Source organism: Cervus canadensis, chromosome 9, assembly GCF_019320065.1.
Source record: "Cervus canadensis isolate Bull #8, Minnesota chromosome 9, ASM1932006v1, whole genome shotgun sequence".
Lineage (NCBI taxonomy): Eukaryota > Metazoa > Chordata > Mammalia > Artiodactyla > Cervidae > Cervus > Cervus canadensis.
In genome coordinates this window covers 83,377,926-83,405,793 of record NC_057394.1, presented here as the reverse complement: position 1 = coordinate 83,405,793, position 27,868 = coordinate 83,377,926, and the positions used below count along the sequence as shown (strand labels likewise).

The 27,868-nt window shown below is 40.0% G+C and overlaps 1 protein-coding gene across 2 annotated transcripts in view; it reads left to right on the top strand.

Annotated features, from left to right (window-relative positions):
• IFT88 (intraflagellar transport 88) overlaps positions 1 to 27,868 on the top strand; it is a 62,201-nt gene that overhangs the window by 23,315 nt on the left and 11,018 nt on the right. For both annotated transcript variants that reach the window (XM_043477632.1, XM_043477631.1), the window contains 15 exons: positions 1,730 to 1,820; positions 3,133 to 3,237; positions 4,471 to 4,573; positions 4,953 to 5,067; positions 6,869 to 7,100; positions 8,052 to 8,122; positions 14,635 to 14,721; positions 15,108 to 15,207; positions 17,801 to 17,887; positions 20,496 to 20,682; positions 21,541 to 21,649; positions 22,927 to 23,077; positions 23,540 to 23,655; positions 25,001 to 25,053; positions 25,947 to 26,012. In XM_043477632.1, the coding sequence (XP_043333567.1) occupies positions 1,730 to 1,820; positions 3,133 to 3,237; positions 4,471 to 4,573; positions 4,953 to 5,067; positions 6,869 to 7,100; positions 8,052 to 8,122; positions 14,635 to 14,721; positions 15,108 to 15,207; positions 17,801 to 17,887; positions 20,496 to 20,682; positions 21,541 to 21,649; positions 22,927 to 23,077; positions 23,540 to 23,655; positions 25,001 to 25,053; positions 25,947 to 26,012 (1,673 nt within the window). The remainder of the gene's footprint in view (positions 1 to 1,729; positions 1,821 to 3,132; positions 3,238 to 4,470; positions 4,574 to 4,952; positions 5,068 to 6,868; positions 7,101 to 8,051; positions 8,123 to 14,634; positions 14,722 to 15,107; positions 15,208 to 17,800; positions 17,888 to 20,495; positions 20,683 to 21,540; positions 21,650 to 22,926; positions 23,078 to 23,539; positions 23,656 to 25,000; positions 25,054 to 25,946; positions 26,013 to 27,868) is intronic.

The following is a 27,868-nucleotide window of genomic DNA, read 5'->3' as shown; positions in this document are numbered from 1 at the left end:
ACCTCACGCTGGTCCAGCTTCTCTCTGATTCTCTTGGCCTTTCTCAAGGACTGCCTGTCCTCATGATTCCAAGAGGGTCATGGGAGTCTGGAACCTTCGTGTAGTCATTAACACCTAGACTCAGAAGATGCCCAGTCTCAGGTCCCCTTTGAGAAGCAAAGGCCTTTCTGGGAGATGTCTGCCCTGGGAAGACGTGTCTTTGTTTCTCATTGCCCAGAATCTCAGCACAGGTGTCTGATGGAACCAGATGTTTGGCTGGAGAGGGAGACTTTTCTGTAGCCTGGCTTCTGAGCACACGGTGGTAGGCGGGTGCAGGTACCTGTGGAGGGTATCCAGCAGGGTCTGCACACAGGGTTCATTCTCCTGGCATCTGGTAGGGATGGGTCAGTTACTGCCACTGTCCTCATGGAGTTCTCTTACAGGTTTTAAATTTTTATATTGACATTTTAGGCTTAAAAGTAACATTCTTTAAGTACTGTTTAAAGACATTTATTAGAGTGTTTCAGACAACTTGAAAATAGAGTTCTGTACTTGAATTCTGAACTTTCTAACCTTTACAAAACCACCGTCTTTTGTGTTCATTTACTCAGAATTTTGGAGATCTCTATAATAAAATTTGTTGCCTTAATCCCAGTTTTTACTGAAGAATTTGATTTTATAGACCTAATTTGTTCCTGTGTTCTTTTTAAAAGTCCGTTTGTAGAGAATTAGGAGAATTGATGTTTATTCTGACGTATTTGTAGTAGAAGTTTGTTTAGGCAGTGATGTACATACAGAATGTTGTGGTACTTTGTTGGAAGAAAGTGATAATGAAACAACATTGATGCTGGTTTGAAATGTGATTGGTTTGGAGATACTTCGTGTGCTACTGATGGAGTCAAGATTTTTTAAAATTCTTTACCTTGTTAGAAGTCTCTGTGGGGAGTTCCCTATTGTGGTCCAGTGATTAGGACTCCGGGCTTTTACTAACGTGGTCTGGATTCCGTCCTTGGTTATCCCAAAAGCAGTGCTCCTCGGCCAAAAAATAAAAAAAACTCTGGTATCTATTTGGTAGTAAATCATAATAATTTTTCTCTTTTTTATGGGGGCTTCAGTTATTCCACCATTGATAAAGTTTTCATTTGCCATAGGATCCACTTCCCTTCAGGAATGGTATTAACAATATGATAGCATGGACCCTAGAGTTACCTTATTTGTGTTCAAACCTTGGCTCTGTAACTTACCAGATGTATGATCTCAGGCATAATACTTAGCTTGCTTTCTTTCTTTTTTGGGCCTCTCCACACCACTTATGGGATCTCAGTTCCCCAACCAGAGACTGAACCTGAGCCTCCTGCAGTGGAAGCATGCAGAGTCCTAACTACTGGACTGCCAGTACTTAACTTTGTAAACCTCAGTTTCCCTGTCAGTGAAATTAAATAATGATAATACTTGTATCAAATATTTTTATGAAGATTAAGTGACATAATTAGGGTAAAGCATTTAGCTCAAAATTAAATTACACTTATGCTGAAAAAAACATTAACTATATTTACTATGATTATGAATATATACTGTAGTTATTAAAAACAGTGGTATATTTATTGTTCATTGCCATTTATGTATTTGTCTTATCTGTGACCTACTTTTAAAGTTAATGAGCACATGATGGACTATGTTAAAAGTTAAATTTCGTACATTTTATTAGTGGTTGAATGATTCAGAATATACTTGGTTTTTTCTTTAACAGTCCAGAAGAAAAGATCAGACAATTAGAGAAGAAAGTAAATGAGTTGGTAGAAGAAAGCTGTATTGCTAACAGTTGTGGAGACTTAAAATTGGTAAGTCCATAAACTGATTAAGATTCAAGATCGTGAAGTGTGTGAGTATGTATCTGCTTTTGTATATGCACCCATACATGCACACATCTAGATAAATATTTTCATTTTGCTGTGGACTGGCCTTGGAGTTTTCACTGAAATAATTATTTTGAGAGCCTACAGTTTTAACTCTGCTTCATAAACTCTGATGTCAAAACAGTTGGCTGATTTTGTAATTTTTCTCTTTGGTCATTTAAGGAGGGGAGAGAATTCTGATGTATCAGTTGACTAAGTTTTGCAGCCTGGTGGATTACTGGATTGATGCACAGCCTGCTGCAGGCAGAGCTACTGTGATCCACAAAAACAGTACTAAGGGCTTTTTTTATTTAAGCCTCACTGCCCTAAAATATTTTGTCCTAAGTAAAACTGCAAACTCATGATTTGCTTTCTGGGACTCCAACTCTGTGGCTTTTTTTTTTTTTTTTCTCTTAGGTGCTTTGTTCACATTACTTTGATCATTACACCACATAAATACAGTTTCTGTGACTTAATTATCAGATTAAGGCATTAATGGGACTGGTCAGTCTCTCCGTGAAAATCAGTTAAAGGTTCTTAATGTTCTGAGTAAGATCTTAGGGAAACTGAGGATCTGTTGTCCTATTGGATAGCAGTTATCCATGGCTTATCTGTACTTTGAGCATCTCAGAAACCAAACAAACTCACCTAAATTCCTGTCTCATGAGATTGAATTAAAACACCAAAGATTCAGGAGCTGAAAGGAATAAAGAAGTAGAGGGGCATGCAGTGAAAGTTTTAGTCGCTCAGTCATGTTGGATTCTTTGTGACCGCATGGACTGTAGCCTGCCAGGCTCCTCTATCCATGGAATTCTCCAGGCAAGAATACTGAAGTGGGTTGCCATTTCCTCCTCCAGGGGATCTTCCCGACCCAGGGATTGAACTTAGATCTCCTGCATTGTAGGCAAATTCTTTATTGGCTGGGCCACCAGGGAAGCCCTAATGGTGGTAGGTCAGACATGTAGGTAGGCATGGTCAGACCTGAAGTTGGTAGGAGGAGAGGTGATGAGAAACTCAGTGTGGGCAGGTATGCTCCAGGTATTAGCCCCCACCCTGTGCTTCCCCTTCTTTTCCAGAGAAGACACATGGACTTTCCATGAGGGATGAGAGCTCACGGTTAGACAAACAGGAGGGGAGTTTGTGGTAGGAGCGCTCAGAGCACTCAGGAAGTAGGGGTAATGCATCTGCAGGTGCCTCTGATGCACCAAGAGCTATGTGAGTTTGCAAAGGAGTTGACACCCTGTACACTTGGTTTCAGGCCTTGGAAAAGGCAAAAGATGCAGGCAGAAAGGAGAGAGTCCTGGTGAGGCAACGAGAACAAGTTACAAGGCCAGAGAACATCAACTTGGATTTAACTTACTCAGTAAGTACAAAGTGCCTGTTGAATACAGTTATCTTGGTGAGAATTTATAGATTCCAGAAGTCTTTTTTCTTTGTTGTTTTCTCTTGTTCCTTAAGTCTTACTGGACTTAAGGTGCCCAGAATTCAGTTAATAATGCTCTTCAGTTAATGGGACCACTCTCATCTTTGGTCTGTACAGTGATCTTCTTTAGTTAGTCATTTTAAATAATGCAGTAAATACTAGTAAACCTTCCAGCTAAGGACTCCTGAAAATTACTAATATTTGGACTCTATTCATTGTGGTTACTTTGACAAGATTCCTTTTGTTTTGTTTTGAGGTATAATTGTGATTCAATGCTCTGTTAATTTCAGCTATTCAACCTGATATTTGTATATATTGTGAAATGATCACCACAATAAGTCTAGTGAACATCCGTCAACAACATAGTTAGATAATGAGGTTTGAATGTGGACTTTTTGGTCTGTGATTTTAGAGAGCTTCAAACTAGATTAATAAGACAGTGTTTTGTGAGGATAGTAGGGGAAAAAAAAACAGCTAGTTTCTAGCAAAATTTATTCAATTCTGAAAAGACACTTCTTTCATATATATACTGATGTTTAAAAGGGTGTATTTTCAGTAGGAGAAATCTTCATATGCTAAACAAGTGGAAAAAAGGACATTGAAACTTGGAGGAAGAAGAATTTAGACATTTACTATTTGTAGTTAATATTTTTAGATTCCATGGAATCTTTAGATATGGGAATAATTTACAATGATCATCTTTTTCCTCTAGGAACATACTTTACTGTTATTTAAATTATTTAAATTATAAATTTGCATATAGAGCAGCAATACTCTACAAATTAAGGTTTAAGATATTTCCACATGATGTTTATGTTTTCAAAGAGAATTTGTTCCACTATCTTCCTTACTCTTTTTATTACCAGCAATACTAACAATACACATATATTCTTTGTGGGTCTTCCTGAGATTAAAGGATAGCAAAGCCATTGACCAGAAAGAATACATGGAAAATTAGGTGGAATTTAGAGGATAGCTCCACCTGTCCTAATGTTTTGGTTCATGTTGGAATGCAAGATACTCTCTGTGGACTTCATTTCTTAATGGTTTGGGAGTCTTCATAGAGGCAACTAACATTTTTATAGTATTTTATAGTATTTTAATCTCTAGAAAGATAGGCAAAAGGGACCTAAGATGATCATTATATGTTTCTTTGCAATATTTTTTCCTTAGGTGCTTTTCAACTTGGCCAGTCAGTATTCAGCTAATGAGATGTATGCTGAAGCACTAAACACGTATCAAGTTATAGTGAAAAATAAGATGTTTAGCAATGCAGGTAGGTGTGTGTAGTTAGTTTTTCTGATAAGTATAGTTCTTTTGTAGTGTTAGTTTACAGTTTCCTCAGTTATTCTTATGAAATTATCTAAGCAAGTTAAATTTGTGATAGTGTCCTGCTTAAAGGATATGAAAATTCACACAAATACAAATGAAAAAATATAGTTTGTATAAGACATATTGCCTAATAGTAAATGAAGACTATGTTCTGTATCACAAGTAGAATTAGCCATAGTAACCCCATGGAACATGTTGCCTTGTAGAATTTATCCACAAGAGATTGTTGTTTATATTTAGCATTTATACTGTATACTTTTTGGTCTCATAGAAGAAGTGAAAGAAATAGGATATTACATATTCATTAATTTTTTTTAAATTAGGACGGTTGAAAGTGAATATGGGAAATATTTATTTAAAGCAAAGAAATTATTCCAAAGCCATTAAATTCTACCGAATGGCCTTAGATCAAATTCCAAGTGTCCATAAAGAAATGAGGTAAGTTTGTAAAATTTGTCATTCTTCAGAAACAAAGTCACTCTTCTGACGTGTTTCCAGTGGACTGAGTGCTTTGTGGTATGGGTACATGAGAGGTGTTAGATTTTTCTTATAGGTGTAGTGTTTAGGTCTGACCCTTGCATGCATTTGTATGATGGAAGCTAAAGGTTAAAGGCATAATACGTGATCAGTTGGAATAAAACAGAGCTAATGGGCCTGTATAAGAAATAATCCTCCAGCCATTAGCACTGTAATACAACTTACTGCCCACACCAAATCAGACAGCAGTTGTTTAGAACATAGCAGACTCCAGAGTGCGAGACAGGATACTTAATTCCTTACATTCTTACCAGAGCTCGAGAAGGAAATAGTGGAGGAAGGGTTACTGTTGACTCTTAGAAGAGGTGGGCAGGGGAGGTGCTGGGGTATTTCCTATTATAATATTTTAAGAGCAGAAACAGTAAGTTATCTTAGTCTGGTATAACTAGGGGAACTTAGATTTCTAGGATATTTACTGTTCATAATTTCTCCTGGGCATGGTGCAATTCCCTTGAGAAAGTTAATTTATTTGTAAATGCCACTTTTCGCGGACATTTGCTTTTGAATTATGCAAGATATCTCACTATCATCAGCAGTTATCTAACTTATAGAACATAGTGCCCTTGAGGTACTTTTAACCCAGGTGAGACCAAGAATTTAAACATTTTAGAAAAAGATAGTATTATATAGTAAATGGTAAGTGCTTAACAATCCACAGTCAAGAGGTAGTATGATAATTAAGTTGCAGGAATAATTACTGAGAATAGGAATTCTCAGGAAAGGTCAGAAAAGGCTTAGTGAAGGAGGTACACTTGAGTTGGTTACTGAAGTGAACACAGAGATGACATTCCAGACAAAAGACACTGAGAAAAGGCTGAGAAACACCATGGTCTGATGGTCAGAGAATTATGAATAAAGAGATTTAGTTGAAATGGGATTATATTACGTAGTGGTTGGAAATAAGGTAGAATAGCTGTCATCAAATATAGACAATGATCAGTGCTGAGGAAGATGCAGAGAAATGAGAGTCCTTATGCACTGAGGATATAAAATAGCACAGACACTTTGGAAAATAATAAGGTTGTTTTTTAAAAAAATTAAATGCAAATTTACTATACAGCCAATTCCACTGTTAGGTATATAACCAAGAGAATTGAAAACATACATCGTCACAAAGGATTGTACATGAGTGTTTGTAGCAGCATTATTCATAATATCCAAAAAGTAGAAGCAGTCCAAGTATCTATCATGTAATCAATGGATGGAAGGTGGTATAGCTGCACTGTAGGATACTATTCAGCAATGAAAAAGGAGTGACATTCTCTTACATGCTGTTATATGGAGGAAGCTCAAAAATTATGCTAATTGAATGAAGGCACAGAATATCACATGTTGTGTAACGCCATTCATATGCAATGTCTAGAAAGGCAAGTCCAGTCCAGAGAGCAGAAAGGAAATTAGCGTTTGCCTGGGGCTAGAGGCTAGACTGAGGAGTGATTGCAGGTGGGCACAGGTGTTCTTTCTAGGGAGATGGAAATGACTTAGAGTGTGATTGTGGTTTCACAACTGTGTTAGTACAGCAATAGTCATTGAATCACATACTTAAAGCAAGTGAATTTTATAATATGTAAAATAAACCTCAGTAAATCTTTAACAAAACAAAAAGTAACATGGCAAAGAAAAGGAGGAAATTATTTGTGGAATAACTTGATTGCCAGCTGGGGAGTTCAAACTTTTAAAGGGAGTCCATGTGTTTTTTCAGGATTAAAATTATGCAGAACATTGGAGTCACATTTATTAAAACTGGCCAGTATTCGGATGCCATCTCTTCTTTTGAGCACATCATGAGTATGGCTCCAAATCTGAAGGCAGGCTTCAATCTGATTCTTAGTTACTTTGCCATTGGAGATCGAGAAAAAATGAAGAAGTCATTCCAAAAACTGATTGCTGTTCCACTAGAAATTGACGAAGATGATAAATACATTTCGCCAAGCGTGAGTATGAAGAAGACTCTTATGTAGCCAGCTCCTAATTAGCTGTGCTTCTCTGTCTCCAGAAGTGATGAAGTTGGGGTGAATGACTCTTCAGGTTTCTGCCAGTCCTATATTAATATGTTTTATCATTTTCATTTGTTATTTAGATTAGGTTGACAACAGAACTATTGAAATAGGGCTGGAGATTATGATTTAAACAGACTGCACAATTTTACTCAAAAAACAAAAGGGAGAATCTTATGAAAAATTATCCTTCCTTAATGTTATCTTATGTGAAGTTAAATCATGTGAAATTGTCCATGTTGATAGATCGTGATGGTATAGTAATGTCGATTTCATAAAAGGAACCTGCTAGATTTTCTTGATGGATTACAAGGGAATGGCAGTGTGGTGGTTGGCCCCACTGCTCAGTATTTATTCTCCTTGTCCTTTGTTTTTAAAATAGCACTAATTACAACAGCCTGCTGTATAGGGTTGTGAGGATCCAATGAGGGAATGCATGTGAAATGCTTAATCCTGGAACATAGTAAGTGCTGGGTAGATGTTACTTATCATATATAACTTTCATATTGAGAAAAAATTATGTTGTGAAAGAAATCCGTGTCTTCAGTAGGAAGTAGAGGTCAATGTAGGGTCATACTAAGTCACTGATGTCATTAAGGCAATTACATGTGACTTAGGCTTCCACCCGTTTGTACTGACAACCATGGCTTCCGTATTCTTGGTCCTATGCTTTCCAGCCTGACCTTGTGTCAGCTGCTAGAATCTGCATTAGTTCAGTGAAGAGTGTGACAGGTCATCAGAAGGAAGAGAGAAAGTTCTGCTTTACATGAGAAAAACAGTTCAGAAAGACTCACTCGCTCTCCACTGTATACAGTGTGGCCTAGTGCTGAGGCTGATTAGCCACCCAGTTCTCAGTGTTTACTTCTGATTCCCTCACTTTTCCCCCAGGATGACCCACATACTAATTTAGTGATTGAAGCTATAAAAAATGATCATCTGAGACAAATGGAACGTGAAAGGTAATATTTTGGGCACTTAATGATTAAATATGGTCTTCTCTAAGAGACTTGAATGTGCATTCTGATTATTCCTTTCAAAACTTGTTGTGTTCAGTATATTTCTAGAATAGTGCTGTTTCACCATTACTGTCTTTACTAAATTCTGTTTTCTCCTTCAAAGTAATCTCAATCCTCATGTTAATCGCAGTTATTTTTACTCAGTTTCTCTGTTTCTCTGTAGTTTGCTTTCCCTCTGCATCTGGTGCAGTATTAGGACTTTGTTCATATTACCTTTGTTTAAATATATCTCTGTATTTATCCTGCCCAATTAAATTACAGCTCCCAGAGACAAAATTCTTTCTCTTTATATCTTTTCTTCCTTTCTCCAGTATGGTACCTAGTCTCTGTCAAGTATGGCTTGAACATTCTAATATTGAGTATGCATCAGGCATCTTAGGAGTTATATCACATGAGAGAAGGCTCAGTTTTTTTAAATTGTGATACAATACACATAACGTAAAATTTATCTCAACCATGGTAGATAATTCATTTCAAAGATAATGTTAAGTATTGGAACATTCACATTGATTTGTGACTGGTGTTCAGAAGTCTTCACCTTCCACACTGCAGCTCAGTACCCACTGCACAACTCCCCCCACCAACTAACTTCTGCCTACCCCCCAGTCCCTGACAGCCACCACTCTGCTGTCTGTTATATGAAATCCACTGCTCTGGGGACCTCATCTGAGTGGAATCACGGTATTTGTTCATTTATGACTGGCTTTTCATCTGTGCTTAGCATGTGACAGGATTTCCTTCATTTTTAAGGCTGAATAATATTCCATTGTATGTATACATGCATGCTAAGTCGCTTTAGTAGTGTCCGACTCTATATGACCCTCTTGACTGTAGCCCTCCAAGTTCCTCTGTCTGTGGAGATTCTCCAGGCAAGAATACTGGAGAAGGTTGCCATGCCCTCCTCCAGGGGATCTTCCTGACCCAGGGATCGAACCTATGTCCCTTAGGTCTCCTGCATTGGCAGGCAGGTTCTTTCCCACTAGCGCCACCTGGGAAGTCCTGTGTATGGAGAGCCCTCAATCTTTAGGAGTTAGTTTAACAGTAAAAATTAAGCTTATCCTTCTGGGAAGATGGAGTAGATGTACTTTTCCATGTTCGTCCCACTAAGTACAAGTAAAAACCCTGGGAATTGTATATAAAACAAAGTGAGAAGAAATGTGGAGACAAGAGGGCAGATGAGCAGGGGCCTTGGTGACTTGAAGAGCAGCCTGACAGTGATCCCCTCATGCTTCTCAGACTGGGAACTGAATAAATAGGGAGTCAGAAAGCCGGGGGCTGCATTTTTTAAAAAGCCTGCTTTCTTTAGCCAAAGGACAAGATGAGGGTCAGAGCAGGCTATGGGGAATGTGGGCGTCTCCCTTTATCTGCAAGTGATGAGGTGATATCTCTTCTCTGCCAGCTGGAGTGGTGTCAAGAAAGACAGCTAAAACAGAAGATTTCAATAAAATTCAGTCTTTTTATTTTCTACCTATTATTTTTTTCCCAAATAAAATACAAAAGCATTTGCCTCTTTAAAATACATCACTTCCCAAATCCTTAAAGGTGAAAGTAGTATAGAAGATCCTGAATGAACATTATTTTATTTTTAACTTTTTATTGAAACATAGTTGATTTACTCTCTGTATATTGATAAATAAACACTCCGCATTCCCCTTTGTTTTCTATGCCTATGAGTCTGTTTTGTAAATAAGTTCATTTGTATCATTTTTTTAGATTCCACATATAAACTGCATATTTGACTTAGTATGTTCATCTCTAGGTCCATCCTTGTTGCTGCACATGACATTATTTCATTTTTTTTTATGGCTGAGTAATATTCCATCATCATATATATACCAAAAATGTTAAAATTTCTTTCTTTTTTTTGTCTGTGCTGCAGCTTGCAGGAGGTATCAGTTCCCTGACCCAGGGATTGAACGCAGACCATGGCAGTGAAAACCCAGAACCCTAACCACTAGGTTGCCAGGGAACTCCTCAAAATGTCCAAGTTTTGATCAATAATCACTCACCATACCAAGAACCAGGAAGATCTCAGTGAAAAAAGACAGTCCATAGATGCCAACACTGAAACGACAGAAATGTTAGAATTATTTGACAAATTTTAAAGCAACCATGATGAAAATGCTTCAGTGAGCAATTATGAACATGCTTAAAATTAGAGCATACATCCGCACAGTCACTTAACAAATGTTCATAGTAGCCATCCAAGAAGGGAAGCAACCCAAATGTCCACAACATGAATGGATAAAAAATTGGTCCATCCATACAATAAAATATTATTTAGCCATACAATGAATGAAATACTGACATATGCTACAGTACACATAAATCTGACTCCATTTGTATGAAAGGTGAAGATTAGGCAGCTCTGTAGAGACGTGTAGCAGTTCAGTTCTAATATTTACCATAGCTTCTTCAGTGGCGGTTTTCACTCTTTGACTTCCCCAGATGGTGCAAGTCCCAGAGCTTCAGCTGCCGAGTCCTGTGTCTGTCCGCTGCGTCCCTTCCTCCCCCTTCCACTCCCTGCTTTCCTTCTTTCATCGGAGGCATCACAGACCAAAAACTGCTGATCTCACAGGTCGTCATTGCCTTCTAATCCCGTTTCCTGGTCGTGGTTTTCAACCTGTTTTGTAAACAGATTGCTAGCACAGCTGCTGGTAGACAGTGTTTATGCTTGTTGTTGTTGTTGTTGTTCAGTCGCTAGGTCGGTGACTCTTTGCAACCCCATAAACTGCAGTCCTTCCCACCTCCTGGAGTTTGCTCAAACTCGTGTCTATTAAGTCAGTGATGCCATGCAACCATCTCATTTTCTGTCGCCCCCTTTTCCTCCTGATCTCAGTCCTTCCCAGCATCAGGGTCTTTTCCTATCAGTCAGCTTTTCGCATCAGCTGGCCAAAGTATTGGCGCATTAGCATCAGTCCGTCCATGAATATTCAGGGTTGATTTCCTTTAGGATTAACTGGTTTGATCTCCTTGCAGTCCGAGGGACTCGAGAGTCTTCTCCAACACAACAGTTCAAAAGCATCAATTCTTGGTGCTCAGCCTTCTTTATGGTCCTACTCTCGCATCCGTACACAATTACTGTAAAAACCACAGCTTTGACTAGATTGACCTTTGTTGGCAAAGTGATATCTCTGCTTTTTAATACACTGTCTATGCTTGTTATAGCTTTTCTTCCAAGGAGCAGTTCAGTTCAGCTCAGTTGTGTCCAACTCTTTGCAACCCCATGGACTGCAGCACGCAGAGCCTCCCTGTCCATCACCAACTCCTGGAACTTACTCAAACTCATGTCCATCGAGTCAGTGATGCCATCCAACCATCTCATCCTCTGTTGGCCCCTTCTCCTCCTGCCTTCAATCTTCCCCAGCATCAGGGTCTTTTCCAATGAGTCAGTTCTTCCCATCAGTTGGCCAAAAGTATTGGAGTTTCAGCTTCAGCATCAGTCCTTTCAATGAACATCCAGGACTGATTTCCTTTAGGATGGACTGGTTGGATCTCCTTGTAGTCCAAGGGACTCTCAAGAGTCTTCTTTAACACCACAGTTCAAAAGCATCAATTCTTCAGTGCTCAACTTATTCTCACATCCATACACAACTACTGGAAAAACCATAGCTTTGACTAGACGGACCTTGGTTGACAAAGTAATGTCTCTGCTTTTTAATATGCTGTCTAGATTGGTCATAGCTTTTCTTCCAAGGAACAAGTATCTTTTAATTTCATGGCTGCAGTCACCATCTGCAGTGATTTTGGAGCCCAAGAAAATAGTCTGTCACTGTTTCCATTGTTTCCCATCTTATTTGCTATGAAGTGATGGGACCAGGTGCCGTGATCTTAGTTTTCTGGATGTTGAGTTTTAAGCCAGCTTTTTCACTCTGCTCTTTCACTTTCATCAAGAGGCTCTTTAGTTCTTCTTCATTTTCTGCCATAAGGGTGGTATCATCTGCATATCTGAGGTTGTTGATATTTCTCCTGGCAATCTTGATTCCAGCTTGTGCTTCATCTAGCTCAGCATTTCTCATGATGTACTCTGCATATAAGTTAAATAATCATGGTGACAATATACAGCCTTGATGTACTTCTTTCCCTATTTGGAACCAGTCTGCTGTTCCATGTCCAGTTCTGTTGCTTCTTGACCTGCATACAGGATTCTCTGGAGGCAGGTAAGGTGGTCTAGTATTCCCATCTCTTAAGAATTTTCCATGGTTTGTTGTGATCTATACAGTCAATGGCTTTAGCATAGTCATTGAAGCAGAAGTAGATTTTTTTTGGAATTCTCTTGCTTTTTCTGTGATCCACCAGATGTTGGTGATTTGATCTCTGGTTCATCTGCCTTTTCTTTTTTTTTTTTTTTTAATTTTTTATTAGTTGGAGGCTAATTACTTCACAACATTTCAGTGGGTTTTGTCATACATTGATATGAATCAGCCATAGATTTACACGTATTCTAAACCCAGCTTGTACATCTGGAAGTTCTCTGTTCATGTACTGCTGAAGCCTAGCTTGAAGGACTTTGAGCATATTCTTGCTGTCATGTGAGATGAGTGCAATTGTGCAGTAATTTGAACATTCTTTGGCATTGCCTTTCTTTGGATTTGGAATGAAAACTGACCTTTTCCAGTCCAGTGGTCACTGCTGAGTTTTCCAAATGTGCTGGCATATTGAGTGAACACTTTTTTTTTTTTTTAGTTCTACCACTTTATTGCTACCAACCCATCTCCCTCCACCCTCGTGCACACATGCTCAGTCATGTAATCCCATGGACTGCAGCCCGCCAGGCTCCTCTGTCCATGAACTTTTCCAGGCAAGAATACTGGAGTGGGTTGCCATTTCCCTCTCCTGAGTGAACACTTTAATAGCATCATCTTTTAGGATTTAAAATAGCTCATCTGGAATTCTATTACCTCTACTACCTTTCTTCACAGTAATGCTTCCTAAGGCCCACTTGACTTCACACTCCAGGATGTTTGGCTCTAGGCAAGTGACCACACCATTGTGGTTATCCTGGTCATTAATACCTTTTTTGTGTAGTTCTTCTGTGTATTCTCGTCACCTCTTCTTAGTCTCTTCTGCTTCTGTTGGGTCCTTGCCATTTCTGTCCTTTATTGTGCCTATTTTTGCATGAAATATTCCCCTAGTATCTCCAGTTTTCTTGAAGAGATCTTTGGTCTTTCCTATTCTATTGTTTTCATCTATTTCTTTGATTCTTCACTGAAGAAGGCTTTCTTATTTCTCCTTGCTAGTCTTTGGAGCACTGCATTCACATGGGTATATCTTTCCCTTTCTTTTTTGCCTTTCATTTCTCTTCTTTTGTCAGCTATTTGTAAGGCTCCCTCAGACAACACTTTGCCTTTTTGCATTTCTTTTTCTTGGGGATAGTTTTGGTCATCCCATCCTATATAATTTACGAACCTCCATCCATAGTTCTTCAGGCTGTCTTCCTACCAAATCGAATCCCTTGAATCTGTTTGTCATCTCCACTGTATAATCATAAGTGATTTGATTTAGGTCATAAGCTAGAGGTTTCCCCTACTTTCTTCAATTTAAGCTTGAATTTTGCAGTAAGGAGCTGATGATCTGAGCCACAGTCAGCTAACTCCTGGTCTTGTTTTTGCTGACTGTATATAGCTTCTCCATCTTCAGCTGCAAATAATTTGACCATCTGATGATGTCCATGTCTAGACTCGTCTCTTGTGTTGTTGGAAAAGGATGTTTGCTATGACCAGTGCATTCTCTTGGCAAAACTCTGTTAGTCTTTGCCCTGCTTCATTTTGTACTCCAAGGCCAACCTTGCCTGTTGCTCTAGGTTTCTCTTGACTTCCTACTTTTGCGTTCCAGTTCCCTGTGATGAAAAGGACATCTTTTTTTGGTATTTGTTCTGGAAGGTCTTGTAGGTCTTCTTAGAACCATTCAACTTCGGCTTCTTCAGCATTACTGGTTGGGGCACAGACTTGGATTACTGTGATATCGAATGGTTTGCCTTGGAAATGAGCCAAGATGATTCTGTCATTCTTGAGATTGCCCCCAAGTACTGCATTTTGGACTCTTATGTCGACTATGAGGGCCACTGTATTTCTTCTAAAGGATTCTTGCCCACAGTAGTAGATATAATGGTCACTGATTAAATTCACCCATTCCCATCCATTTTAGTTCACTGATTCCTAAGATGTCGGTGTTCACTCTTGCCATCTCCTGCTTGACCACATCCAATTTACCTTGATTCATAGGTGTAACATTCCAGCTTCCTATGCAGTATTGTTCTTTACAGCATCATATTCTAGTTTCACTACCAGACACATCCACAGCTGATCAGTGTTTCCGCTTTTGCCCAGCTGCTTCATTCTTTCTAGAGCTGTTTCTCTGCTCTTCCCCAGTGGCATAAGTTTATATTTTAAGGAGTAAGTTGAAACTTTTTATACCATATTTCTAAATAAAACTGTTTTGTTTTTTTGATGTAGAAAAGCCATGGCAGAAAAGTATATCATGACAGCTGCAAAGCTCATTGCTCCTGTAATTGAAACATCCTTTGCTGTAGGTTATGACTGGTAAGAGAGAAATTCACTGTGACTGGATGGACATGGTGTTTTCTTTTATTGATTTAAAATTTTGTTATTAGAAAAATGAATAAATAATTACAAATAGTGATTTCTTCTTATGAAGCAAATCATATTATATGGTAAATTAGCATAGGACACTCTAAAAGTTATAACATTTTTAAAATTTATGTATTTATTTATTTGGCTGCACCAGGTCTTAGTTGGGTACAAGGGGTCTTTAGCTGCGGTATGCAAACTCTTAGTTGTAGCATGTGGGGTCTAGTTCCCTGACCAGGCGTCTAACCCATGCCCCCTGCCTTGGGAGTGCATAGTCTTAACCACTGTACCACCTGGGAAGTCACCTAAAATAACCTTTTTTATGCTTTATTTTATAGGTGTGTTGAAGTTGTGAAAGCCTCTCAGTATGTAGAGCTGGCAAATGATCTGGAAATAAACAAAGCAATTACATACCTGAGACAAAAGGACTTTAATCAAGTAAGTTTAAAAAAAGTGTTTAGATGCACAGGGACTGCCCCTCCACAGCCCCCCAGGCCCCGCTAGCTCTGACAGCCTAGGGTTTGGGTAGGTCTGAATACAATCAGCCACGGAAAGGGGACCCTGGATGGAGCGGGTGAGATGGAGCTCTGCTGGCCTGGCCAGTTGTCACTGTCCCCTCTGGGTCTGCTCGGCTTGTGCACTGGCTCTCATTTCATGAATAAAACCAGAAAAAAAAAGTGTTTAGATGGAATTTCATGTTAACTGATCAAAGTGATATTGTTATGAAACTCTTTTCTAGAATACTATTACCTGTGATTATTCTGAAGTAGAGTAATATTTTTATTTCTAAACATAATTTCCTTTAACAATGCTGTGTTTTTAATTTTGACCTGTTACTTCTGTTTCTTTCTTTTTTTGCCATGCTAGGCAACTTGCAGGGATTTAGTTCCTGACCAGGAATGGAGCCATGCCTCCAACAGTGGAAGCACAGAGTCCTAATCAGTGGACCGCTAGGGAGGTCCCTGTGGTCATCTTTATATCAGAGAAAGAATTCCATTAGAGCTACACATGGACAGGGTGAAGGCCAGTGGTGGTAGATGAACACATTCAGGAAAGCTGAAGCCTGTAGCTTCAGACAGTATCAGCCAGGAAAAGAAATGAAAACAGAGATTTGTCTGTTTTCCTAATGAGGGCAGGAGGAGAAGGGGGAAATAGAGGATGAGATGGTTGGATGACATCTCCAACTGAATGGACATGAGTTTGAGTAAACTGCGGGAGAGAGTGAAGGACACGGAAGCCTGGTATGCTGCAGTTCATGGGGCCACAAAGAGTTGGACATGACTTAGCAACTGAATAGCCACAACAATTCTTCTTGGAGGGGGAAAAAAAACTCAAACTAACACTGTTTATTTTCATTATTTATTTTTCCACTTACAACTAAATTTTATTAAGTGAACTTTTATCAGTTTCATTTATAAATATGTTTATATTATTTTACTTTTAAAAACAAATGTTGGAGACATTCATAAAACATGTAAAGAACATTGTGAAAACTGCCTACTTCAGAGCCAAAAATACCTGAGAATGTTCCTTTTATTAGAATTTAATTATTTAGTCTTTTCAGAATATTATAGTATAGAATCTTAAAATATGAAATATGTTTTTATTCTGTCCATGTTTTTAAGTGGATGTTGGAGGTTCTAAATACTTTTGTAAATTCTTCTAAGTCTGACATCCCTTGTGTCCTGCTTGGTCGGGACATCTCAGACTTGCAGAGGGTTAGGAACGTGCTTTAAAGTCTTCTTGCTGCAGAGTGTAGTCACATTTGGATCTGCAGCGGGTCACTTTGTAAGGCTCCAGAATTGCTTCCTGTCCCACTTGTGAGGCTGCTCAGCTGTGTCTCCTTTCCTGGGGCTGCAATCGTGTCTGTCCCTCTCTTCACCTCCATCCACAGGGCCCTCATGTTTTAAGAATGTTTCTCAGCCTTTTCTTCCTCTGTGCTCATTTAGGCTCAGTGTTTGCTGAGTCTTGGCTTCAAATTCTGTTGCCTCAGTAGCTCTCCAGTGCCCTCAAAAGTATTTTTAGTGAGTTATCTGCCTTTTCTAATTGTTCTCTGAGAGAAGATGGTCTTCTTCAGGTAAACACTGACTACATCACAGGCTCACAGAATCAGTGTCACTGCTCCCTCAGCCAAATCTAATCTGCTGTGGACCCACCAGTTGTGTTCGTAACGTCACTATTTCTTGTTGTTGTTCAGTCGCTCACTTGTGTCCGACTCTTTGCAACCCCATGGACTGCAGCTCGCCAGGCTTCCCTGTCCTTCCCCATTTCCTGGAGCTTGCTGAAATTCAGGTCCACTGAGTCAGTGATACCATCCAACCATGTCATCCTTTGTCGCCCCCTTCTCCTGCCTTCAATCTTTCCCAGCATCAGCGTCTTTTCCAATGAGTCAGCTCTTCACATCAGGTGGCCAAAGTATTGGAGCTTCAGCTTCAGCATCAGTCCTTCCAGTGAATATTCAGGGTTGATTTCCTTTAGGGTTGACTGGTTTGATCTCTTTGCAGTCAAGGGACTCTCAAGAGTCTTCTCCAACACCGAAGTTTGAAAGCATCAATTCTTTGGTGCTCAGCCTTCTTTATAGTCCAACTCTCACATCCATACATGACTACAGGAAAAACCATAGCTTTGACTATATGGACTTTTGTTGGCAAAGTAGTGTCTTTACATTTTAGTACTCTGTCTAGGTATGTCATAGCTTTTCTTCCAAGGAGCTTTTACTTTGATGGCTGCAGTCACCGTCTGCAGTGATTTCGGAGCCCAAGAAAATAAAGTCTGTCACTGATTCCATTGTTTCCCCATCTGTTTGCTGTGAAGTGAGGGACCTTTGTGAAATTTTAAGTGTTTCTAGTTTGTCCTTTTTCACAAGTCCTGACAATCACTGACCTCCTGACCTGTCACCTGTTCTCTTTAACACACTAGCCACCCCTGGCCTTTCCAGGTCCTCTCTCCAGGTACGCTAATCTTGTCCCCTACTTCAGTCTAAGTGCTGTCATGTTACCAGGGTAACAACTTGCAGATTTTTCATTTCTAGGCTGTGGAGACCTTAAAAATGTTTGAAAAAAAGGACAGTAGAGTGAAGAGTGCAGCTGCGACCAACCTCTCTTTCCTGTATTACTTGGTGAGTTTTGCTTTTCACAAGCATGTATTGGAGCCTTGTATTTTTATGCTGGTGCCAAGGTGAGGCTCTGGAAAAGCTGGGGGACTGTGACACCAGGGCGAGGTCAGGGGTGCTGGACTGGCTTTGTGGAAGGAGGGCGAGGGCTGTCCCGGAATGAGGACCTTGGAACTGATCCCAGCTGGGACGTCAGGATGAGAGATGGACTTGGCTGGTTGTCTCTTAGAGGTTTAAGCTTTGATAATAGATTCCGTGAACAGGAGGACCATCTCCCCCAGGTTCATATTTGCAGCCCTCATACCCCGTGTGATGGTATTTGGAGGTGGGGACTTAGGTTTAGCCAAGGCTGTGAGGGGATTTGTGCCTTTATTAGAAGAGGAGGAGACCAGAGCCCTGCCCTCAGAGGACACAGCAAGTGGGCACCTGCAGGTCAGGACATGGCCCTTGTTGGACACCAGGCCTGCTGGCCCCTCGATCCTTGCCCTCCAGTCTCCAGAACCTTGAGAGTGACTGTTGTTGAAGGCCCAGCTCTGGTATGAAGACAGCAGCTGTGTGTCCAGGGAGCAAGTGGGGCACAGGATACAGAGTGGGGACCAAGGAGGCCAGAGTGCCAGTCAGATGGAGACAGGAGAGGAGAAGCTCACAGCCTGACGACTCTGATTGGTGGGAGGCACGAAGGGAAGTAGGAGTCTTGAGAGTAGAGAGCCAGTGCAGGAGAACAGAGATCCTGGGCTGGAGGTGGGAGTCCTACAGGGGCAGAGAGGGGAGAGGAAGGGCTTGGCCTTCATACCATCACTTGACGCCTCAGCTGACCCTGAGGACCTTTCCTGCTGCGGTAGGTCTGGGCCTTTGTACCTGCAGCTGCTCCCAGGAGGGGCCCTTGCCCGCCCCAGGGTCATGAGCGGGCTGACAGCAAGGCTGGAACCTGGCGTTCCCAGCTGTTCCTGGACGTGTCTCCGCTGCAGTCAGTCCATTAGATTTAGAAAATCTTCAGTGGACTTTGTGAAGATGATTTACTTTCTGACCAGAGTTTTATCAGGTTGGATGAGTGTGCAGGAGGAGACCAAGAAAAACTTACAAGGAGGAGGAGAACTGAGTGGTCAGCCAAGCAGAGCCACTGCAGCCTCTGACCAGTGACTCACTGCTCCTGGTTCTGTGGGAGTGTTTGAGCAGTGTGACCAGTCTGGGGTGTCATGTGGGTGACATAGTCCAAGGTATGTGGCTTGTGTCCAGTGTGGGGTCTGTTGCTGTATAATAAGACTTGGTGCTTGAAGTCACCAAGGCCCCCTCACATCCTGCCTGAAGGGCCTGGATTTATCTGGTGCCCCATCACCTGAGGCTGGGAGGTGCTCCCTCCATCTCACAGCTCTGCTTGCTCGTCTGCCAGGGTCCCTGAGAGCAGAGGCTGCTGTCCGCATGGAGTTTGTTGTCTTGTTGGGAAAGGTTTGGAGAGGAGGATGTGAAGGCTACGGTTGTCCTCGAGGCCATTCTTGAGTCTTGCTCTCCCTTCTCCCCTCCCCTCCCCTCCTGCTGTGTGCAGCTGCCCTCCCTCCCGTGACCCTGAGGTCATCGAGCCACAGTATCAGGCTCAAAGCCATTTCCAGCCTCCACTCATGGCTCATGGCCTCTCTGCAGCAGCCCCTCACAGCTCTTCCTGCAGCCTAGTCCAGGAGACAGTGTTGCACGTTTCAGTGTGTTTGGCAGCAGCACCCGGCTGATAGGTACTGATTCATGAATTACTGTGCAGGGTCCCCACTGATTCTCATATGTGCGTGCTCAGGGCAGCGCCGCTCTCAATAACCATAAGTGGCTAGAAACACCCCAGTGCCCGTCAGCTTGGTGGAGAGGTCCCTGGGATGCGGCTGCCCCCTCTGTGGTTCACTGCCCAGCCTGGCACAGATCCGGGTCATGTTCATCAGCAGGAGGAAGAATTGGACTTTGTGACAAGGAGCAAGTGAGGACAGCCTGGGGCCCAGGGGCGTCTCCACTCCAGCCCTGCAGCTGGAAACCTGGAAGAACCTTCAGCGGGGCGGGGGAGGGTGGTGCTGCCTCACATCCTGGAGCCCCATAGCCGCTGGATAAGAACCACAGGGGAGGGGAGGTGGGAAACTGGGTCCCTCCCTCAGCCAAGATGACAAGGCACCACCAGTTATGTGAGAGGCCTGCACGGGGCAGCTGAAGGACAGCCGTGTCCGCATCAGGCAGTGACAGAGTGACACTGGGGATGCAGCGGAGGCCGTGGACTGTGGTGATGCGGGGATCCTTGGGCCATGCAGCCAGGGTGGTGGTGGGGACAGTGGTGCCTTGGTAGCTGTGTGGGTGTTGTAGGCCTAGGGTGCTCACACCTTCCATCCGTGGTGACAGGAGATGGAGCCACTGACTTCTGAGTGGTGGGGTGTTCAGACCATGACTGTGGAGAAGTCATTCATAAGAAACTTCTTGATGATTAAAACCCCTCTGTAGGATGAGTCTGGCAAGACCAGGATATATAAAATGTGTGTTTCTCCTATATGTAATTTCAGAAAGTCCATTTATCATGTCTGTAATCTCAGAAGAATCAGAAAAGGTGTGAAGAGCTTCAGGTAATTTGTGCATTTGGTACTTTATTTAGGAAAATGAATTTGCACAAGCCAGTAGCTATGCAGATTTAGCTGTGAACTCTGACAGATATAATCCGTCGGCTCTTACTAATAAAGGGAATACAGTCTTTGCAAATGGAGACTATGAGAAGGCAGCTGAGTTCTATAAAGAGGCTCTAAGAAATGACTGTTCTTGCACTGAAGCGCTTTATAACATTGGTGAGTAAAATGGGAAAGTTGCCCTTTTTGTTTCCACCCTCCTGGACTGGGGCTGGGTAAGAGGAGCCAGCAGGGAGGAATGAGCAGTTTTAGTGGCACAGGCAGACAGTAAAGCTGCATGTGAAGGAATGGGCGTAGATAGGAGAGGGGCGAGTGTAGACCCCTTGGGGCAGGAGGTCGCTCACCAGGCACCTGTTTTAGCTTCTTCATGCATTTAAATGTGTCTCCTAGTCCATTGCTTGAAGGAGCTTTATTAGTTCTTCTGTGAAAAGGAATTTTTCTATGTTTTATGTAGTCATATTTGGCTTCTGAAAACTTGTGGCTTATTTGTTTATTGCTTTACAAAGCCCTTCCCCACCTCAAGATTACAAAATCATTTTCCTCTGTTTTCTTTTCATAGTTTGATAGCTTTGTTTTTTCTGTTTTGCAAATAAATTATGAATTTATTCGAAAAAGGAAAAAATTCAAGAGAGGACTCTCGATTTTTCGTCATGCGTGGTCACTTGTCCTGGCACCTTTATAATTTGTCCCTTAGTTGTCCTCAACTTCAAATGCCCACTGACTGAATTCTGTAACCCAGCTCATTTCTGAACTGTTTGTTATGGCCCTTTCTATCTGTTTCTCATTCCTGCCCCACCCCCCATTTTAAATTATGAAAGCTTTGGGCTTGTTTTGGTGTCTGCCAAACATCAATGGAATTTCCTGTCTTCTCTCCCTTTTTAACAAATTGTGTTCATTTTTATTTTGTCTTCTGGATGAATATTTACCTATGTTTAAATACTCATTCTGTTACTTTGAGAAAATTACTACCAGTGCTAGTATTTATAATTTATGTTTTTTCTTTTCCTTCTTTTCAAGGCCTTACCTATAAGAAGCTAAACCGGCTTGATGAAGCTTTGGACTGTTTCCTGAAACTTCATGCAATCCTAAGAAACAGCGCCCAAGTCCTTTACCAGATAGCAAATGTGTATCTTCCTTAAGGACGGTTTCATTAATTCACTCAGCTGGTGACTGAGTACCACTTACTAGATAAGCTTACCCAGTGAAGTAATTGATGGGGATATATTTTAAAATCTAGCTATCAGTTTAATATGTGATGAAAATATTATTTGAGTGATCCTGTTTTAAACGGTCATGTGCATTATAGGAGGAATTATTTAGAAGTGGCAGCTATTATTAATCTTTAGAAATAATAATTGAAATAATTGGGTGTCATGTCAGGTCCACACAGCTGTTCATTAAGCATAAATTAGACCCTTCAGGGGGCTCCGTGGTCGCCCAGTGGTTAGGACTGTGTGCTCTCACTGCCAGGCCCTAGATTTGATTCCTGGCCAGGAAACTTAAGATCCTGCAACCTGTGCATCATGCCAAATAATCAGAAATAATAATGTTTTACATATTGTCTCCTGTTCTTCCGGTAGGGTAGATAAAATTTTTTGGCTAAAAAATTTTAGTTGTAGAGCAGATAGTGTTTGTTACTTCTTTTAGCCTTTTTTGTTTTGTTGAGTTCTTTTCTCCTGAGATGTCAGTGTTATGACCTGCTGGTGTCTGGTTCCTGATCAGTTTGGGTCCAAACAATTGATGTGTTTGAGGCTATTTGAATACATTTCCTTGTTTTTATGTTTTTCTTGTTGTGTCATGTTTGTCATCATTAAAAACAGAAGACTTATTTTTCAGTGAAACTTTGGATTGAAATATTTTCATTAAGGTAGCTATTACAAAATAATTAGTCAGTAGTCCATAAGTATTGGTATGAATAAATTATTTTAATGTATGCAGAGGATTTACGAGGCACAGAGCTACAAAAAGCTGTCTTGGGCTTGTACTACAGTACAATTAGAGAAAAACTCATCGGAAAGTACACAGAAACCATTCTTTTAAAATATTGCTCATGTTAAGAGACGGTGAATAATTGAACACAGCATTCACGTTTCTTTGTTAAGAACAAATTTTGGATAAGATGTTGAATAAAACAGCACACTGTTAATTCTTGTACAAATGTGGTGGCGATCTTAGTGGGTAGTAATGAAGAAGGAAAAGCAAGGTGTACACAGGGACAGAAGTGCTGTTTCCAGTGAGACCCCATTTTTCATCCTCATCCCTGAAGAAAACCTGGAGTAAACAGTGTTACGTAGCACATTAGTATAGACTAAGAAACATTTTTATTGAAATGTTGGCTTTAGGTTTGCTTCTTGATCAATGAATTTAGAAAAATTATGTTATCCTTAATTGAAATTGTCTAAGGTATGAGTTAATGGAAGATCCCAGTCAAGCTATGGAATGGCTGATGCAGCTGATCAGCGTTGTTCCCACTGACTCCAGGGCCCTGTCTAAACTGGGAGGGCTGTACGACAGCGAGGGGGATAAGTCCCAAGCGTTCCAGTACTACTACGAGGTGGGTGTGCAGTCTTGCCTTCCTTCCATGAGTTGTTTTAAAGAAGACAGCAGACCTTTTAAGTTTTAAAAGTTAGAAATGCTTATTAGCTTTTAAATGAATAATGATTTAAAATAAAGCATCTGTGGAATATAAAGTTAGTTTTTGATTGATTTTAATAAAAAATAAAAATAAAAAGTTCAAATTCATTTTTCTCCTGAAGGATGATTTCATTCCTTTTGAGTCTATTACATATTTAATTTGACTCAGGCTGTGTATCAGTACATCAAAAAGATGTTTATAGATAACTGAAAAATGTGTCAAGCAAATCTTAAGTTCTCCAAATCTTGTGTACTTTCAAAGGTTGTACAGTGCTTCTGACAGCTGATGTGTTTTAATTAAGACATGTCACACTGGATAAATTACTCTGGCCAGTGGGTAAATGCTACAGACTGAACCGTTGTTGACTAGTTCACTCTCCAGTCGTATAGGTATTTCCCGTCCAACATTGAGGTCATTGAGTGGCTTGGGGCCTATTACATTGACACCCAGTTTTGTGAAAAAGCCATTCAGTACTTTGAAAGAGCTTCACTTATACAGTAAGTAACTGTTGTGATTTTGTGTTTAGTTAAATGCCTGAAATCTGATAGACGTGCTGTGCTCCTGAACAGTTGTAGTGAACATTCATGCATCATTTCCATTTTCTGTGTTTTATTTGACTCAGTCTTTATTGTGATAAATATATTTCCTTTTTATGCACAAGTTAAAAAAAAAACTTCTTTAAGGTACTTTGTATATTTTTCACATCTCAGCAAGCAACTATTATTTCTTTATCAATTAGAAAATGACTATCTCAGTCCAAGGGCAGAGTTTAATTTCTGAAAGAGCCCTAATAGAAATGTTTCACTTGTCTCAATTTATAATTGGTATACATTGTACAGTTCAGTATCATATCTTTTTGCCTTTTCATACTGTTTGTGGGGTTCTTAAGGCAAGAACAGTGAAGTGGTTTGCCATTGCCTTCTCCATATATTATATATTAAGAATGAAACTTTTAAAGATGGCTTTAAGTTCATATCAGAATGTTCTGTACATGTCTGATTCAAAAATAATTGGGTTATATCATGTTCTGTTTTGTATTTGGCCTAATTGAATTTTAACGTTAAATGTGGGGAAAGTGGAGGTGGGGGACAAGGTGGGGAGGGAGTGGTTATGAGGATAAAATAAATAAGACACGATGCCATATTGTGCAGCACAGGGAATATAGCCTATATTTTAGAACAACTTTAAATGGAGTCATTTGAATCACTATGTTGTACACTTGAAACTAATACTGTAAATCAACTACATATTTGTTTTGGAAAAATAAAGTGAGGAGAGCATTAAATTGTTCCCTAGTCTTTTATTTTGTCAAATTTTTTCTTAGAAATTTTTAATAGTAGTCTTTAGAAATCCTGGTCATGTTTATTTTAGAAAAAAAATTCATTTAATTCTTTTTAAGGGGATAAAAAAAAGATGAGTAGAATTATTTTTTACTTTCTTTTTAGTAGAAGTCTAATTGTTCAAATACAAGGTCAAAAATTGCCTTTAGGTACTAAATTTGCAAGCCTAAAGCTCAGTTTCCAAGCCTGAGGTACTAAGCCAAAGAACTGGCAAAGGTTTAATATAGAATGCTGAGAACTTTACCCAGATTGGTGAGCTTTATTCTTACAGCTAAATAAAGGTGTGAATTAGGTTGAAGGACTCTGAATCTAAATTTCCTCATATAAATATGGCAGATGATGGTGAAGGACATTATATATATGCTGTTTTTAATAACAAAGATGATCTAATCATATGTCAAAAAGTAATCAGAAGATAGTACAGGTAGGTGGCTTTATAAAGCTGTTTGACCACAGATTATTTTTGTTTCATCTAATTTCATCTGATTTATTTCTTTTATAGGCCTACACAAGTGAAATGGCAGCTGATGGTAGCTAGTTGTTTTAGAAGAAGTGGTAAATGCTCTTATTCATTTTAATATATGTTGCTTCTTTCTGTCATTTAGGTCATTATGTATAAACATGTGTTCTGATTTTGTGTATTAATTAATATTAACTTTTTATAAGCACACATATTTGAGGCATTATATGAAAGACACAGTGGTTGCCACAATAAAGAAAAATGTTATGTTCCTGTTGGCAGTACAACCTCGCTGTGTACACACATTTTATTACATCAGTTGCCTGAACTCACAGAACGCCCGTCTGTGAAGTGTGTGTGTGAGGTCCTCTGGTCTGAGCTCTGATGTGTAGGTCAGGAGAAGAGAAGCTGCCTCAGCTAACCCGGCAAACCCGAGCTGGACGCTCCTACTTCACCTCGGTCATTCCCACCAGACTCTGAGGCTTGCAGGGCTGCCCTCTTGTACACGGAGGCCAACACAGGGCCAAAGCTATTTCCTGAGATTTTCGCAAACATCTTTGATCCAAAATTCACTTTTTTAATTCTTTGCTGATATGTGAAGCTAAATTACTTTATTACAAAATAAAATGCCTTCTATAAACTTCTTAATGTTTCAAAATAAAAACTGCAAAACAAGTTATGTTTCATCTTTTCCAGGTGCAATTAGTCAAATTAGACATTGCAATTAGTCTCTCAAATTATTTTAAGAAGTAGAACTAAGTTTCAGCCGTCACTGGTTTACATCTGCTTTTACCCCTTTTTCAAGTTTATCTGTCCATTTTCTTCCAGAGGTTGTATTAAGAATGGTTACTTATGCTTGTGGCAAGCATGAAAGTCATTCTTCTAAACCAATGAAGTGGTGCCAGCATATGGAATTTAAATCAGTCCTTTGCTGAATCCTCTGAATTTCTGTAATTGCTTGTATGTGTGTTTTCTCTTTTACTTATAGGTAACTACCAGAAAGCATTAGACACTTATAAAGATATTCACAGAAAATTTCCAGAAAATGTAGAATGTAAGTGGGACTACAGTTTATAACTTGTGAGGGTATAGGTTCTCACATTTTATGTCTAAAGGTATAATAATTACCTTTGCTACAGTAGCTGCGTATGTAGATACCAACCTATAATTTGTGGTACATGTATTCAAATATGTGATTATAGGATCAGAAAAATTGACTATGCAAGTACCTGATGGTGCTAGTGGTAAAGACCCTGCCTGCTAATGCAGCAGACGTTAAAAGATGCAGATTCTGTCTCTGGGTTGGGAAGATCCCCTGGAGGAGGGTGTGGCAACCCACTCCAGTATTCTTGCCTGAAGAATCCCATGAACAGAGGAGCCTGGTGGACTGCAGTCCATATTGTCACAAAGAGTTAGACTGAAGTGACTTAGCACACACGCACATATTTTTATAGAATTTAATTGTTGGTGGATTTAAATACATCACTGGGAAATTTCCTGGCAGTCCAGTGGAAAGGATTTCACCCACTCACTGCCAAAGGCCCATGTTCAATCCCTGGTCAGGGAACTAAATTCCACTAATTCCGTAGCCTGGCCAAAAAAAGAATTTTTTAAAAAGTGAGGCTTCAGTTAAAAACAAATAAATATACCACTTAATTCTCTTCAATAGCAAAGATATCTATATTTCAAAGCTTTATGAAATTTTAAGACTAGATTTTGGTTTATTATTGATTTTTTAAAGTTTATAAACTATGGTATTTTATAGAAAAGGTATTTTAAACTATCCATTTAATGTATCTTTTTGAGATTGAAAATATACCTTTAGAGTTTATGATAATAGAATGCTAATAATCTTGCTGATAGAGCAAATGAAGTTTTATTAGATTATTTTTAAACCTTATGGTATATCTTATTTCCCTTTTATAAAGTTGGCTTTGTATAAAATATTTATTTCTTTCAATCTTACTACACAGTGGATTTGATGCAACTTGAAGTAACAATGCAAAGTGTTACAGTAACAACAAGACCAGGATCCAGAAAAGGACAAAATTAACTGTATCCTATGTGTGTACTCAGTTGCTCAGTTGTGTCTGACTCTCTGTGACCCTTTGGTCTATAACTTCCCAGGTTCCTCTGTCCATGCAACTTTTCAGGGAAGAATACTGTATTCTAGGTTGTATATTCTCACTAAACTGCATTTGGCCCTGAGTAGCCTTGGGGCTAAAGGAAAAAGAGAAAACACGGTGGTTTGTATGAATGAAATCTTTACTATTTATGAGCAAAATAGGAAGTAGTTCTTTTGGAGGAAGCAGATCTGTTCAGCTCTTGCTGCAGTTGTGTTGAGACGCAGAGGAGGATGGGCAAGGTCACTGAGAGACGTCGGCCCTCCTGCCAGCATCCCTGCAGCAAGTAGAATACGTGTGTGAAAAGACCATTCTGAATGTTGTCCTCCAGTGACTATGTACACAAAACGGCACGTTTCCGTAAAAACGGATCTTTTCTGGGCCAAGTTTTCAGTGGCACAGTCCAATCCAGGGGTTAGATATGCTGCATGTTCCTTCAGTAATATTTTTCTCAATTTGGCTTTTGTGAAAAGCAGAAAACTCAGAATTATGGCCTTTGAAAGGAGCCTAGGGGCAAGGGGTTTTGTAATGCTGCTCAGATGTGGGTTCATTAGCTCACAGCAGTTTCCAAACACCAGTCAAAAAAATAGGGTACATGGGGATTGCTTGTAAAGCCTGTAAAAACCTCAAATCTGTAGCCCAGCCCACAGAGAGTCTCCTTCAGGTTTGCAGTGGACCTGGCTGTCTGATTTTTTCCTGTTTCTTTTTTAACAACTTTTAATATAATTCTTAAGCTCAGCCACACTGGGAAACTGATGCTTTAGACATTACATGGGAGCAGTGATAG